This window comes from Egretta garzetta, unplaced genomic scaffold (assembly GCF_000687185.1).
Source record: "Egretta garzetta isolate BGI_Z169 unplaced genomic scaffold, ASM68718v1 scaffold787, whole genome shotgun sequence".
NCBI classification, from domain to species: domain Eukaryota; kingdom Metazoa; phylum Chordata; class Aves; order Pelecaniformes; family Ardeidae; genus Egretta; species Egretta garzetta.
In genome coordinates, this window is record NW_009260266.1 from 786,004 (window position 1) to 800,582 (window position 14,579).

A 14,579-nucleotide genomic window follows, 5' to 3' on the forward strand; every position below is an offset into this window, starting at 1 on the left:
ACTCATTTTTCTGCAGTTGCTGGTGATCATTACTGCTACTGCTGGTATCCAGCAGAGGCAGGGCAGGAATATCTGTCCTAGAAGAGTTTTTTTAGTTCTCTGGTATATTGTCAAGGCTCCATTTGTGGCATTGGATCCTCTCCCATGCTGCATATCTTCACTGATAAATTGCCAGCTGTGACCTACAGCTCCTGTTTAACACAGCCGTAGGTATTTCTGCAGAATATGGAAATTTATTTGCTGTATAAGATGGAGAAATTACATCCCATTTAACCCAAGCATTATCACTTTAACGCTGTTAGTACAGGTAACTTCCGTAGGGACAGGTAATTGCCTTTCTGTGTGTATGCTTATAATGATGTATTTTGACCATGTGAAGTTTTGAGGGATTATGTTTGGACCCTTATAAATGTTTGAGTTTTTAAGGAAATTGTTGTAAGCTGGCTTACAGTCCTTAAATCTACTGGATCCCTCAGAACAATTATGTTGTATTACTTAGAATATGTTATGGCAGATAGTATGTATTATTTTATATAAACTTAAAAATTTTCACTGGCATTTTGCAGATATGATAATTAAAAGTGCATGTGAATATTGCATTTGAGATTTCGGTAGGATTTTTAAAATTCATGTACTATAAAGATACAATGTGTTTTAAAAGGTTTTATTTCTCTCATCTTTGTAAGTAAGGATCAGCCTGTATAATTCTTCCATGTTGGCTAAAATCTGCGGTTTTGTTGTAGTTTTCTGTACCTCCCTTTGTAGTTTTTCCAAGTTCTGTTCCAGAGGAGATGCTGGTTGTGTTTGTAATGTTCTAGACGTTCCTTACAGGATTTGTTTGGGAGCTGACACTGGTCAGTAAAAAAAGATAAGCACTGGCAGAATGCTTAATGGTGTGACACCATCTGTCAAAAACATCTGGAGACCATATAGCTTCACATTTCTGGATTATGATAGAACTGAATTAAGCCTATACAGCCGTAATTCTTTGCCTTCATCTTCCCTTTATTCTACATGTGGCATTGAAAGAATGTCTGATCTGAAAGCTTTGGAATCTGTCAGTCAGGAATGTGGTCCTTCCTGGAAATTTTACTTATGCTTACATAAGAGCTTCTGTTCTCCCTTATGCTGGAAAGCAGCAATTCTCCTCATCTGTATATTGTAAAAGTACTTGCACCTTCAAGGTGGAAAAGTTTTAAATGAAAGGTTCCATATTCTGTAATTAGTCTAGACAAAGACATGAGATGGCAGGCACATATTGTCCCGAGCATCCTCACTTCTCCAGCATGTGTACTCCACAGATGTCACGGTTGCATCGCGTTCTGCAGCAAACTTCAGGTTTCTTGCCCGAGAGTTTATTTGGCTGCAGTTTTAATTTTCCATAAGGCAACAGCAAGCAAACAGATTTCTCCCCTAAATGTACTGACTACATTAATTAGAGACTTCATGCATGTAAAAAAGACATCAGTGCAAAAGTAGTAAGTTGCTACGGTAGTGACTTACTTCAACGTAGGGGGATTTGCCACTTGCAGATTTATAGAGTAGGTACTTGGTTTGCAAGTGTTTGTTCTAATGAACTCAAATGGGAAAATTGTATCTTCTTTTGGTATTAGTTTTGCGATTTCAGTGTATCTTAAAAATCTGGGAATAAGGAGGGAAGTATGTCTTCATTTCCTTCTTATATAATTGAAGTATTGCTCTTACGTACTTCCTTTCATCAGATTACTTCAGATAACCTTAATATCTTCATCACCCTAATCTCTAGGTTAGATGCAGAGATGCAGGAGAGACTTCCAACTATTTGCAGATACAGAATTGTATCTATCATTATTTTTATCTTCAGAATACAGGCATAAACTTCAAAATTATTTTAAAAATCCATTTGAAGTCAGTTTTACTTTAGAAGATCAGAAAGTAAGATGAAGTCTGTGTGATAATCAAATGAAATGTTCTGGACTGAATGTATTTTTGTTTCATTGGGAGTAGCAAACAAAATTTCATTTTCTTCTGAATAAGATGTCAGAAGGCAGGTTGGATTTGTCTTGTTCAGCTTGTAAATAGTAAGAACTAAATTCTGATGCTCAGTTTTTTTCATTTTGCATAGTGTATCTTAAGACAGTTCTTTTTTCATATTTATAAGCAGAATTCTATTGTCTAAAATGCATTGTAAGGAACTTGCTTGTCAAAAATAAATTTAATTGCAGAATTATTCCCCTCTGTGCTCCTGACAACGTTTATGGAATCCTTTGTAGTCTTTTTGGTGTGGCTAAACTTCCAGGCAAGTTTTTTTTTTCTGAAAGCATCAAATTCTTTGTACTTGAAAGTTGATGGGTTTGGTATGGGAGAGATTTTTATAAGTCACAACAATGAGTAATTACTGAAGAAGAGTAATTAGAGAAAAGTAGCCTGAGGGGAAAGAAGTTCTACTTAAACATTAAGCAAATACCATTAGCCATGCAAAAAGAGAAAAATAATTTCTGAAAGCATGAATAGACGCACATGTGTTCGGTCCATTTATAGTTAAATATAAACTTAACTCCCAAGTCCATTTCTGAACTCTGTTGAATTTTGAAAGGGTCAAAGGATGTATGCAGCTCTGAATACTCCCAGCTTAAACTGACCTGATTTTAAATAATTAAAAAAAAAAAAAAAAAAAATCCTGCACATCAGAGAAGTTAATCTTTATGTTCAAACTCGGCGTTGTGGCTCAAGCCCTTCGACGTGTTGCATTGTCTGGCTGGCCGCAGCATTTCCTTTCTCGCGCGGACAAAAATGTGTTTAATATGCATGGCACACAGGTTTAGTTTCTCCCCCCCAATCTTGTTTATTTTAATGGATAAGCATGTATGAGTTTTTGCTGTCTGGTTTAATAAAGCAAGCTTCTCCAACACCGTCACTGATCCATGGAGAATGTTACCTTCCAGTGCAAGTGAAATAGATTCCTGTCACCCTGTTTGTAGGGCTAGTGCACACTGCTGGGAAGAGATCAGTGACCGTGATCAAGAAGGAAGCCTATGCTTTTCCATTCTGACTTTTCTTGGAATATCTGAAATGGAAATAGCAATTTCCTGGAATATCAGGAAAAGAGCTCAGGTTACTAAAAAAACTTTAGTAGCCTCTACAAAAATTATGTTGATGTTTTACTTCATTTTACTGCATTCTAAGTTAAAATTTTGAGATTTACTAAACAGCTTCTTGAGCTTCAGCCTACAACCTCATGAATGAATTGTAGTTAACAAATAAAATATTCTTTTGTATTGACTGAGAAAAAGCATCAATAGTATTTAATAGTTATCAAACCAGTTTTGCACTGTAAGGCGAAGTGAATTGTGCCTGAAAAACAATAAGCTGCAATTAAGGCATGGCGTATTTGTGGCTTGATCAGAGGCAGGTACTCGTAAATAGGGAACAGTGGATGTGAAGCGTGTTTCGGTATGCATTACTGACAGACTGCTTACAAGTGGTTAAGCAACGTAATAAGTCCCTTTTAGCTGTTCTTTCTGGTTTTGTGAACAGAGGACATTTTAGACAGCCTCCTGAAAATTTATATGCAGCCTTTGCAGGAAATGTATGTATCTTCAGAAATCTAAATAATAGAGTATTACCGGTGTTTATGTAAAAAGCACGTAGTGTAAATGCATGAAAAATGTAACCAGATGACTCACTGTAAAATATTGTTAATAAAAACTGATTCTTAAAAATTGTATGAGCTTGTACACTCGGGATAAACAGCTGGCTTTTTTCAATAGCACAGCTGGTGTGGAAACACAAAATTACTACCATTTGAATAGGACACAAGCTATATTTGGCAAAACATTTGCATGAAAGCTGAAAATTTGCAACTTAATTTTCATTTATTTTAATTTTCATTGTACACCTATTAACCACAGATCTGGACCTGCTCCTGTTGACTGCAGTATCGCTCATTTAGGTTGTAAGCCGTTGTGTGCCAGGACACTGCAAATTTAGAGTAGAGGCCATGTTTCTTTAGCTGAAAACACTAGAGGAGGATACTGTCTTCCTGAACATTCGATATGTTGTTGCTGAACTGTCATTCATAGGAATTTAAACAGATCAAGTATCTTAAAGATGTAATTTCTTCCTTGAAAAGGCAAAGCAAACATGAAAGCAGTAAGAAATGCACTTGACAGCATGCAGAATTCAACGCTTCTGCCGCAACTGTTTGTTTGTGAGGCTACAAAAGCACGTTCCGGGAATTTGGGCAGTACTCAAGAGGACTGCTGATGCAAGTCTGCAGATGTGCAGTGCAGTGTGAATCACAGATGCATGCAGGAATTAACTGAAAGAAAAATTTCAAGTTCAACTCTACATAGTCAGATTCTTTATATATTGCTAGGGTAAGTGACATTTATACTGCTAAATGACTTGTACAGTTTTCTAGGGCCTCAAATCAACAGCACATCATATTTGCATTCAAATTTTAGGACCTAGATGTTTTAGGACCTTTATAGTTATTGTTATAGCCTTCCTGCTAAAGCTTTCTATAGGCCTTGTTCATCTGGCTGGTTTTTTAAATTAAATTACTTTAAACCATTGCATCTATTATTTCTCCCCCTGGTTGTTAGTGAATACCGTCTTGATTTTTTCATACGGCTTCTCGTTTCTTCTGTGCACATTTTCCTCATTGTTGGGTTTTCCTGTGTTGCTTCGTTGTTCAGATGCTACCCACAACTGATTTTCAAGACAAAATACACTTCTAATGTGTTTCAACCCAAAGACAAAATGGCACTCCCTTAGGTGTGGCAGCTTACTAATAATCTGTAATTAGATAAGGTCAGTCATGTAGATTTTTGGTGGTATTCCTTGTAATGAGTCAATCCTGTTGTTTCAGAAGGTTGATTGATCTGTTGTATAGATAAAAATAATTTGCTTTTGAAGACTTCTGCTTTTTAATTTAGAAAGCTACCTTTGCTTCTAGAGCTTAGTGCATCAGGGACAGCCATTCTAAAGTACCAGTTCATAAAACCTTTTTAGCACTTAGGCTATTTCCACATGGCGAGGCGAATGCAGTGCCAAGGTGCCTCGTTTGCTCTACACACCTCAGCTTAGAAACTAGAAGTCAAATAATGTATTAGTGTAGACTCCACACTGCTACCCAGCCAGGCTAGAGGAGATTTGATATCAATTCAGTCATAGTCTGGGTATCTCTGCAAGGCACTACACTGCTATAAGAACGCACTCTTTCTGCGTTCCCTGTTTACTATTCATGCTTTCCTTGCAGATTTTCTCAGCAGTACTCTTTTCACAAGACCCTAGCCCACAATGTGGTTATTTTACCAGGAAAATCACTATTTTAGAAATATAAACTGCTACCTTCACACTGCTAAGTTATGCTACATAAGAGAGACATAAGAGTTCAATTTGACAGTGAGCTTATTTTCTTCCTGCACGTTCCTATCTAGGCAAAAAGAATGATAATTTCAGTGGCAAAAAGTTTCTTAACTCTGCAATGATTACAAGTCTGACTGATGTCCTCCATAGCGATGTCCTGCAGTAAAACCTTGAGGTGGTGGTTAATGTATGCTATCAGGCAAGAGAGAGGTGTGCTTCTGTTGTTTTGCCATGTAGTAGCTTTGGGAGCCAGAAGTCCAACTGAAAGAAGAAAACAAACAAAAACCTAATTCACAAAGCGAACCAAGGAGCAGCCAATGCAAGTCCACCAGTACATGAAACATCAAATACCAGCACATTGTACATTCCTCTATGCTAGTGAAAACCAATCTAGGAATGTTAATAACAAGGAAGACAAATCACCTTGTCAGAACCTGGAGCTTGTGTCACGGAAAAGATTTTCTTAAATTATTCTTAATAGCTATGAATCATCATCTACACAAGTACGGGGATCAGAAGGCACAATCTTGGTGCTCTATCAGCCAGTGTTGTAACTGCCCACATGTGAGGGCTCTGCTTTAACCTCCAGATGAGCATGAGGAGGCATTAGGCTTCACCCATTTCGGAAGGCATACAGAAAGACGTCTAATAACAATAGTAACGTGAAGGATTTATAGTCAGTGAGTGAGATAAGAGAAACCAATTCTGCTTAAGTAATTACTGTTTAGAATTTTTAAAAAATTACAGGTCTTGTGGTTAAAAGCACTGAGCTGGAAATCACTGGAATTCCCTGTTCTATCACAGACATCTTTTTTAAGGTTGAGGTATTAATTTAATTTCTGTTTCAATTAATCAAATATAAAATAAGGATAATGCTTTCTTTGCCTGTCTTCAGTATCTAACTGTAAACTTTTCATATTCATGGCAGTGTGAGGCTTAGGTGTTAATCGAGACCAGAAAACAATGCTTTCTAACATCAAAACACACAATAGGAAACTTCAGTATATCCTCCTAAACAAAGGTTACACAAGCAAGTATATTTTCAAACAAGTTATTCCAGACATAAAATTTCTCTAAATGCTGTTAATAGATTGCTTGGAGTGACAGGCTGTGCATGCTTAGACCAGTAACTTACCTGAGGATCACCATCACTCATGGTGGTTCTTTGAGGAATAATCAGAACTTGTTTTAAGTAATTCTAAACATGGAAATTATTCTACAAGTGCTGGACACTATTCCCATTAATCTTTTTAGTAAAAAAAAAAAAAAATGACCTGAAATGAAGTCTTGGAACACATTCACCAAGGAGCACACAAAGACTATGACTTGAAAATAAATCAGAAACAGATCAGTCAGTTTTAAGATTGTTTTCTATTAATAAGACAGCATTCTATAAATCAGAATTCCTTAATGAAATTGCTACTGTTTGGCCTTAATCAATGTCCTTGGACAGATACAACTGACGCTGAAGATGATTCATTATCTTTTCTTGTTAGAAGCAAATCTTTAGTAAATTGAGGTTGATGACAAAACACCTCTTGCCATCAACGGAGGCAAGATTGTGCCCTCAATAGCTGCCTCTGCAAAGGAGCACATTTGTGCACAAGCACAGATCTGTTTCAGTTTAGTTCTTGTTGGTTGTCTTCTTTTTTTCTGTTTTACCTTTGCGATTTTCTGAGGACAGGACTAGAAGCCACTGGCATGTGTTAGCATGAATCGCTGTGTGAGAAATAATTTCCATTGTGAAAATGCAGTGCGCTGAACAACAATTACCTTTAATAGGTATAAAAGACGTTCAGCATCTTCTGGACTGCAGCTTCTAACTGCAGGGAGGGATCTCACTACTGACTTAGAACAATAAATTGCATAAATTAAAATGGCAGCACCATCCCTGATGGTTTAGTCCAGTTATAGAAAAGTAAATGTAGATGAAAGGGTTCAACAACTGTTTTGAATATTAGAATTGCCATGTAAGATGAGGCCTATGATAAATGTTACATTTTCTGTGAGCATTCCTATAAGAACTTCAAGGAATGGTATAAAAATTTCAGATTATGGATAGTTTTGGCGTAATTTCTCCTTTGAGAGAATGTTACTTCTTGCATTCCATGTGAAGTTTGGAAGGTTGTACTCTTAAGACTAGTATTAGATCAAAACCTGAGCAATAGTTGGTCAGGCTGAAAAAAATTCAGACGTGTTTGTACAAGGGTTTCTTGTGCAACTTCTGCTGAAGACAGTGGGAGTCCTACAAATGAAAGATCTCTAGGGTGGATTTCTTCCCCTCACCCTTATTTTTTTCCCCTCCTGTCTCAAGAACACAGAAACAGTGATTCTGGTCTCACTTGTAATTTTAAACAAAATCAGATTGACCATCATTATGCTGTTACTAACATAAACCTTGTTTCTTGTATGACTAAACTCCCAATAGGCAAACACCATCTGCCTGTTGAAGGAAAAGAGAAGTCACCACTGAGAAAATATCTAACTCATTAGGAGTTGAGAAACATCGAGTCTACTACGAAAGCCACATAGCAATATCCTTAGAAATCTCTAACTCCACATTCAGTACATTTGTTTATTGAAGTTCTTCCTTTGATATTGAAGAAATTTTCGCCTGATTAACTGATGAGTTTTCAAACAAAGACCTTTTCTTCAGAACTAAATTCAGATCAGGTGCCACTGCGTGAAATTTTACTAACTTCCGTGAAACACTGTGCGGTCTTAGAAAATTATCTTACAGCTAAGAAGACAGAAATTCAGATTGTGGTAGAGCAACATAAATAATAGTGGCACGTGAGTTTACCCTTGCAGGAATAATGAGCATTGTTTACTGCCGTAAGATGTTTAAGTGATAGTTCTCCACAATATCGATAGGGACTTAGAAAAAGCTGTGACTTTTTTTTTCAGGCACTTAAATTTTGGCAAGTTCTGAAAGACACATCTTTGCTTTGGATTTTATTTACATAAATATAAACTTACCCTTTGTAAAAAGTTACTTTATCTGAAAGAATAGTTTTGTACTCTGTGGTTTAGTAAAGTACTATAATTTTGGACATTAACTCTTTTATCATCCTGCTCTAAAATGTTACTAAAAACTTATAAACCAGATAAAAACAAATACAAAGGAGCTAAGTTAGCTACTTTGAAGTACATGTAGTAGTGTTTCTTTTGCAGAATACAGCTGCTTTCTAGCTGGACTGCATAGTCATTTCAATAGTTAGGAAAGGTGGATATTTCCATTTGACTGGCGTCAGATCCGTAGGTATGGAAAGTCATCGCCTGGGGAGGTGCAAGTAGTGGTAGGATTCCTGCAGAAGAGCTGCCCAGCACCAGTTGTGGAGCCTTCCGTTTCCTTCAGCATCTCCCAAGTGAGAAGCACCATGCTGAGCTGCCTTGGATACCTTCTGTGAGATCTTAGGTATAATCGGAGTGTGTGTGATTTTGAGCCTCATCAGAGAAGTAGAACCTTTCTTTAAGCACTGACTGCAACATCTGTAAAGCAGTCTCTACCTGACAACACTGATCATCATCTGAAGAGTGCAGCGGGTATGCAGCTTAGCCACTCTTAGCCACGTGCTCACATTGATTTACAGTCTGTGATTTGATATTTTGCTGGCATTTTATGGTAGTATAGGTCCATGAAAGAACAGTAATTTCTGTTAGCAAAACATGGTGATGTTATAGGTTGATATCTCTGATTCGTGATGCTGGAGCAAATGAACACTTTAGTACAACCCTATTGTTAGTTGTCAGTGTGAATGTACATTCATCTTGATGTTTCTGAGCCAGTATTTCCAGCAGCAACTGAAAGGTCTGTATTTGACCATTAAAACTGAGAGCAAAATTACAAAGGGCTACATGGAAGGAGGAAATCAAAGCATGCAGTGATACGTGCAATCACAAAACACTTTCCAGAGATGTCCATGGCAACTGAAAGTCATAACTTACGGGATAACAAAAATCTCAAACTGTAATTCCTCTCCCCTCTCACCTAACCTTTTAATGTTCCGCAGGCTATAAATTACCGATCTCTTTCTTTCCATTAGAAGATAAGCACCTTATCAACTCTCCTCTTTTCTATCATCCTTATCACTCCAACAGGCAGTAATCATCTTTACTCTCAGGTGGTCTGATTGATACATATCTAATTAAAGGCAAAACATTTTTTCTCAACTTGCATTCAGCTTTGAAGTATGTTGCTTTGATTTCGGATCTGAAGAACAGCTTCATGTGCCTGAAAGTTCTCCTTTTTCCAACTGTACTAGTTGGTCAGATAAAATATACTACCTCTGTCCCCAAACTTTGCCTTGCCTGTGTACCAGTGTGTTCATTTATTGTTTGTGAAAAAGAGAAAACAATTTTTCATGGAACTAGTTAGAAGGTGTGTGTGAGGACTGCAGCTCTTCAGAACCTTGAAGATTAGGACAAAATGTTTAAATACAATGAGATGGAGAAGAAAAGGATTCAGTAGAGGCTAAGGTAGATAACTGGATTAGCAAGAAAAAATAATTTTAGGGTTTACCTCTTAAATGGGGATGTTTTGTATGAAAGAGGTACCAGAGGTGAGAAAGATGAAGATAGAGGCAGGAGATAGTGCCAGCATCAAATTGTTTAAAAAGCATTATTCTACTTACCATTTTAGTGACTAGCTTAGGAACATTTCTGTATAGTGAGAGAGTAGAATTCCAAAGTTGTATTTGATATAAAGAGAAAGAATCATCATTCTGATAAAAAAAAAAGGCCATCAGTTCTCACCAGTTAAGAGGAGAAAGGAGCAGAAGAAACATTATGTGCATAACACTGAAATTTCCAGGTACCTCTAGGTTGCATAGGCAGCACTTATGCAGAGATTTACTGATTTATTTTTTTTTCCCAAATGTTACAAGGGTCACATTTTCACAATGAATTGACCTGACCCATATGACACTCGCTAGTTTTATGACAACTGTATCTTTTCTTTTTTTCCTAGTCCTCTTTTCTACTAGTTCCAACGAGTTTTAAGTGTGTTATGTTCTTCGCTGTGAGGAGATGTTTGAGGAAAGGTAATGGGAAAAAAATCCACTGAAATTACCTAATTAGATTAGAGGGAAAAAAAAAAAAAATAGATCCAAGGTACTTCACCGCCCACCACTACCACCACCCTCCCACCCCTCCACCACCCCCCACCAGAGAATCCTTTTGCCCTTAAAGAACCTTTTAATAAACTTGAGGAATTTTTAGTACTTTGAATTACCAGCTGAAAGGCACTTTTTTGATGCAAATCATTTGCTTCACTGTTGTAGTGTGTGGCTGGAAAGAGGTAGGAGGTGTCCATTCAGCGCTAGGAGATGGGAAATCCCCATCGCCTAAGCAATTCGAGTTCTAAATTTGTTACCTTCTTGTAGCCTGTCTGCTGCAGGGGAATAAAGTGGTGTTATGTGGAATTTAAAGAACTTCTGTAGAGAGCCCTCCATGATCCTATTCCCTATCGTTTTGTTTAGTTGGCAGTTGTTAATAAGGTCTGTGATGGTTTGGGGTTTTTTTTTCCCAGCTAATTGCTCTTTTGATTTGGGCTTTTGGGGCTTTTTAAAGTCTGTGATAGGATTGCTGTTTATAATATGTAATAACCACAAGAATCTCATAGAGTTTTCTGAGGTCAGACTGTCACTATGCTTTTGTTTGCTTATGCTGAGCTAGTACTTGGCAGCTTGTGTAGTAGCTCAGCCATTCTCTAAATTAACAGGTTGTTCTTTGTATTTGAAGTGATTGATGTGATTGAAGTGATTAGCATGTATATGCCTGAGTAAATTACTTTGGGGGAGAGAGATTGGGATCCAAATGGAGAAAACTGGATAGGTCCAAAGACAGTTTGTTGTAAGAACCATGGTATGTTCAAGAATGTGGAAAGGCCTTAAGTGAGGATAAAATCTCAGAGCAGAAAAATGTATGGGAAAGTACAATTTTACTCTAAAATCTTTGCTAAAGAAGGTTCAAGGATGTACTTATCCGGAGGCAAAAGCCCTGGTGAAGATGCAGACATACTGAGAAAAAAAAAAATCAATTGCCAGTACGATTTATTTTTCTATGATAGTAATGTTGGGTCAGCCCTCCTGGGTTTTGGCTTCCTAAGGAACATGAGAGCCTATAGAAAAAGGATCATTTAAGTGCTTAAATTAATTTTAATAATATTGCCAAATTACTCATCTCAAACTTTTTCAAAGGACTTGGAGTCTATGTGGTTTTTTTTCTCAAGAGCTGGTGCTCCTATTTCTGTGAATCAGCAATAGTTCTCCTGAATCTTTTTGCAGGGCTTCATTATTTGGCATCATGTTGGCGTGACAGGAAAATCCTGTCCCGCACAGAATTTTGAGAGTTCACCTGCTGGTTAAAATCCCCTTGCTTGTCAGCATGTGGAAGCAGTAGATCAATTGTTTATTTAGGCTTAACTTGTACATTTACAAATACAGTCTCAAAATAAAGGACTGGCCTGATTCTTTACATCAGTATACACACAGCTTCTATTATTTTTTCCACAAGTGACACCCTAGACTTGGTAAGATAATGGGAGGACCCTGACTCATAGGTCTAAATGAAGCTGCAAAATACTGTTTTTCTCCCTTGAACTACCTTATATTTGCACATACCGCTATATCATTGTATAATACTGGCTTTTGAATGCATATGTATTACATAAAGCTAACACATTGTTCTTGATTTTGCTTTGCAGTACAGAATTGGACAGCTGTACATGATAAGCAAGCATAGCCATGAGCAGAGTGACCGAGGTGAAGGTGTGGAAGTGGTGCAGAATGAACCCTATGAAGATCCAAATCATGGCAATGGTCAGCTAACAGAAAAGCGGGTGTATCTCAACAGGCAAGTCCGGTAAAACCATTTCTCTCAGCATGGGCTGTAACAAAAATTAGCAGGGAATATTCCTGCCAGCCAATAGCCTTTCTGCTTCAAGTAGAACACGTTCCCATGAATGCATGCTGCTTCCTGCTAGCCGCAGGAAGAAGGAAGGTGGGGTGGGCCAGTGGCTTGAAATAGGGAGATTAGTTGTCATTTCTTCTAGAGTATCTTTTCCAAGAGAAAGAATTATAACTTGAAATTAAGGATGTACTGAAAATTAGAACTTCTTGTTTTCTTTTACACTTAATTATTTGTTATTCTGTTTTCCAAAATTATGGGGGGAAAAAAACAAAGAAACAAACTAAAAAGCAAAAACAACAAACACCCCACCCTACCAAAAAAACCCAACAGCAAACCACTAAAATGATTTAAGGGTTTCTCACTTCATAATAATGTCACAAAGTGCTCTGGTTTTGGTGACAAAAGATTTGCCTCAGCGAAGTTAATTGACATTATGAATGACCATTAGGCTTGTACAACAATGACTTTCTGTACCAAAATAATAAGCTTAAAGACATGATGGAAAAGAATTGCTTTTGTTTCCCAAATGTTCCATCATTTCTTAAAGTGAACTATGTGTCTCTTCCTATGGTGAAATTACACTGCTGAGGGCCAATGCCTCCACACTCAAAGACTGGAGATGTTTTCAAAAATGTGTATTTTTCTGTGTGTGTGTCCTATGAAATATATTGCTCAATCTGTTCCCATTTTTACTATGGCTGATCTAACTGAATATCGCTGCTTTTCTGATGTTCTTCTATTCCCCTGCGCCTGTTCTGTTTTATTAAACTTACGCTCTGCAGCATTTCATAGTGGGCATAGAAACACTACAGCTATTGCTTCTACATTGCAAGTTACTCCTCCACTGCAATCCTGACATACCTAACCTTAACTCAGGCTAAATTGAATCACCAGTAATGTTGCACACAAACACACAGAGTCCAATAATATATATATCTTGCCAACCTTTAATGTTATTGTGATCGTAACTCTGTTCTCTCACAGGCTAGATGCAGGACTTGGGAAAAATCAATAAATGTGTTCTTGTTGTAGAGTTTCCAGAAGTTTGGGGGTTTTATGTTTCTGGATATTTCTTTCCTTCATCTTAAAAAGAGATAAGGCTTTAAGCACTGAAGCGCATGTTCAGAATTACTGCTGTAGGGTAATTCAGAATAACTACAAGGGCTGTGTCCTAGAAAGCATGTACAAGGCATACTTGGAAAGCACACAGTTTCTGATACTGCAGGCAATGGAACAAAGGATCTCTTACTCAAAGACAGCACGAATGTTAACAAAGAATATCTGTGTGCCTACAACAACTTAGGAAGTTTACCTAAAGCTATAGTGGATGTTTGAAGTCAGGCTGGTGGAGTTTAATGATAATTGTGAATACTTGATAATCATCACCAGATTTGCTGTTTGAATCGGGTGTGGTGTCACAATACCACCAGATATTGCAGTACTATTGAAGCTTTGTGGAAAGTTTTCAGGCAACTATAGGTTTTGCTGGGAGGCCAGGATCCCTCTGGAAGGCTTCACGCAAGGAGACATGCTGCTGCACAAGATGTGCTGAGAACTTCTCCTCTGCCTGCCTTCCATGAGGAACAGGACTCCGTACAGCAGCACAGTTCTCTCCCTCATCTTTTCTTCTTCCAGGGTCCACCACCCTAATAAACTTGCTAGCTTTGCTTCACTTTATCTTGCTCTGGACTGAGCTCTCCTGAAGCAATTTGAGTTTATATATTTCAGTGATGGTTTCTTGGAAAGATTTGTGCATTATTTTAATTTATCTTTTCTTGCCTGCTAATACTTTAATAATTCTTGCAGAGGGTCTTCTTGCTTACCAATGTTTTCAGCTGGAATGCCTTTAAGAAACACTTCTTCCCTATGTGATGAAAGACTGAGCAACAAAGTGATCCACAGATACCTGTGCTGCTAAAATAGAAATATTATATTTTCTTTCTCTGAATGGACCCATGGAATAATTCATGTGTGTCTATGACTGTGACTTGCTGGCAACTCTGAGTCTAATGTGTGTTTTGCTCATAAAATTATTTGGTTTGGAGATGTGCTGTACCAGCAAAGATAGGTAGACGGGCAAATGCGCTAAAACCAACAGTAACAACAAAAATGCAAATTAGCAGCTGTATGTTAACAAAGACGTTACTGGTAAATTTTTCCAGTATCAGTGTAAACCTTAGTTACACTCAGAATTATTTTACTGCCTCTTCTCTTCTGCCAGAGCATTGTGTTCAAGTGCTGAAAGTCTGCAACCTCCGGTATTTATTATTTAGGCATCAGAGTAAAGTTTAGCAGGGGAAAGCGGGGAGCAGAGA

General features: G+C 37.6%; 1 protein-coding gene across 3 annotated transcripts in view; it reads left to right on the forward strand.

The window, feature by feature from the left end:
• Nucleotides 1–14,579, forward strand: part of PITPNC1 (phosphatidylinositol transfer protein cytoplasmic 1) — an 86,288-nt gene that overhangs the window by 29,966 nt on the left and 41,743 nt on the right. For 2 of the 3 annotated variants that reach the window (XM_035897711.1, XM_035897712.1), the window contains one exon: nt 12,059–12,207. In XM_035897711.1, coding sequence (XP_035753604.1) covers nt 12,059–12,207 — 149 coding nt within the window. Of the gene's footprint in view, nt 1–4,315; nt 4,359–12,058; nt 12,208–14,579 lie in introns of those variants that run through there. The other variant, XM_035897713.1, reaches the window with a different exon arrangement.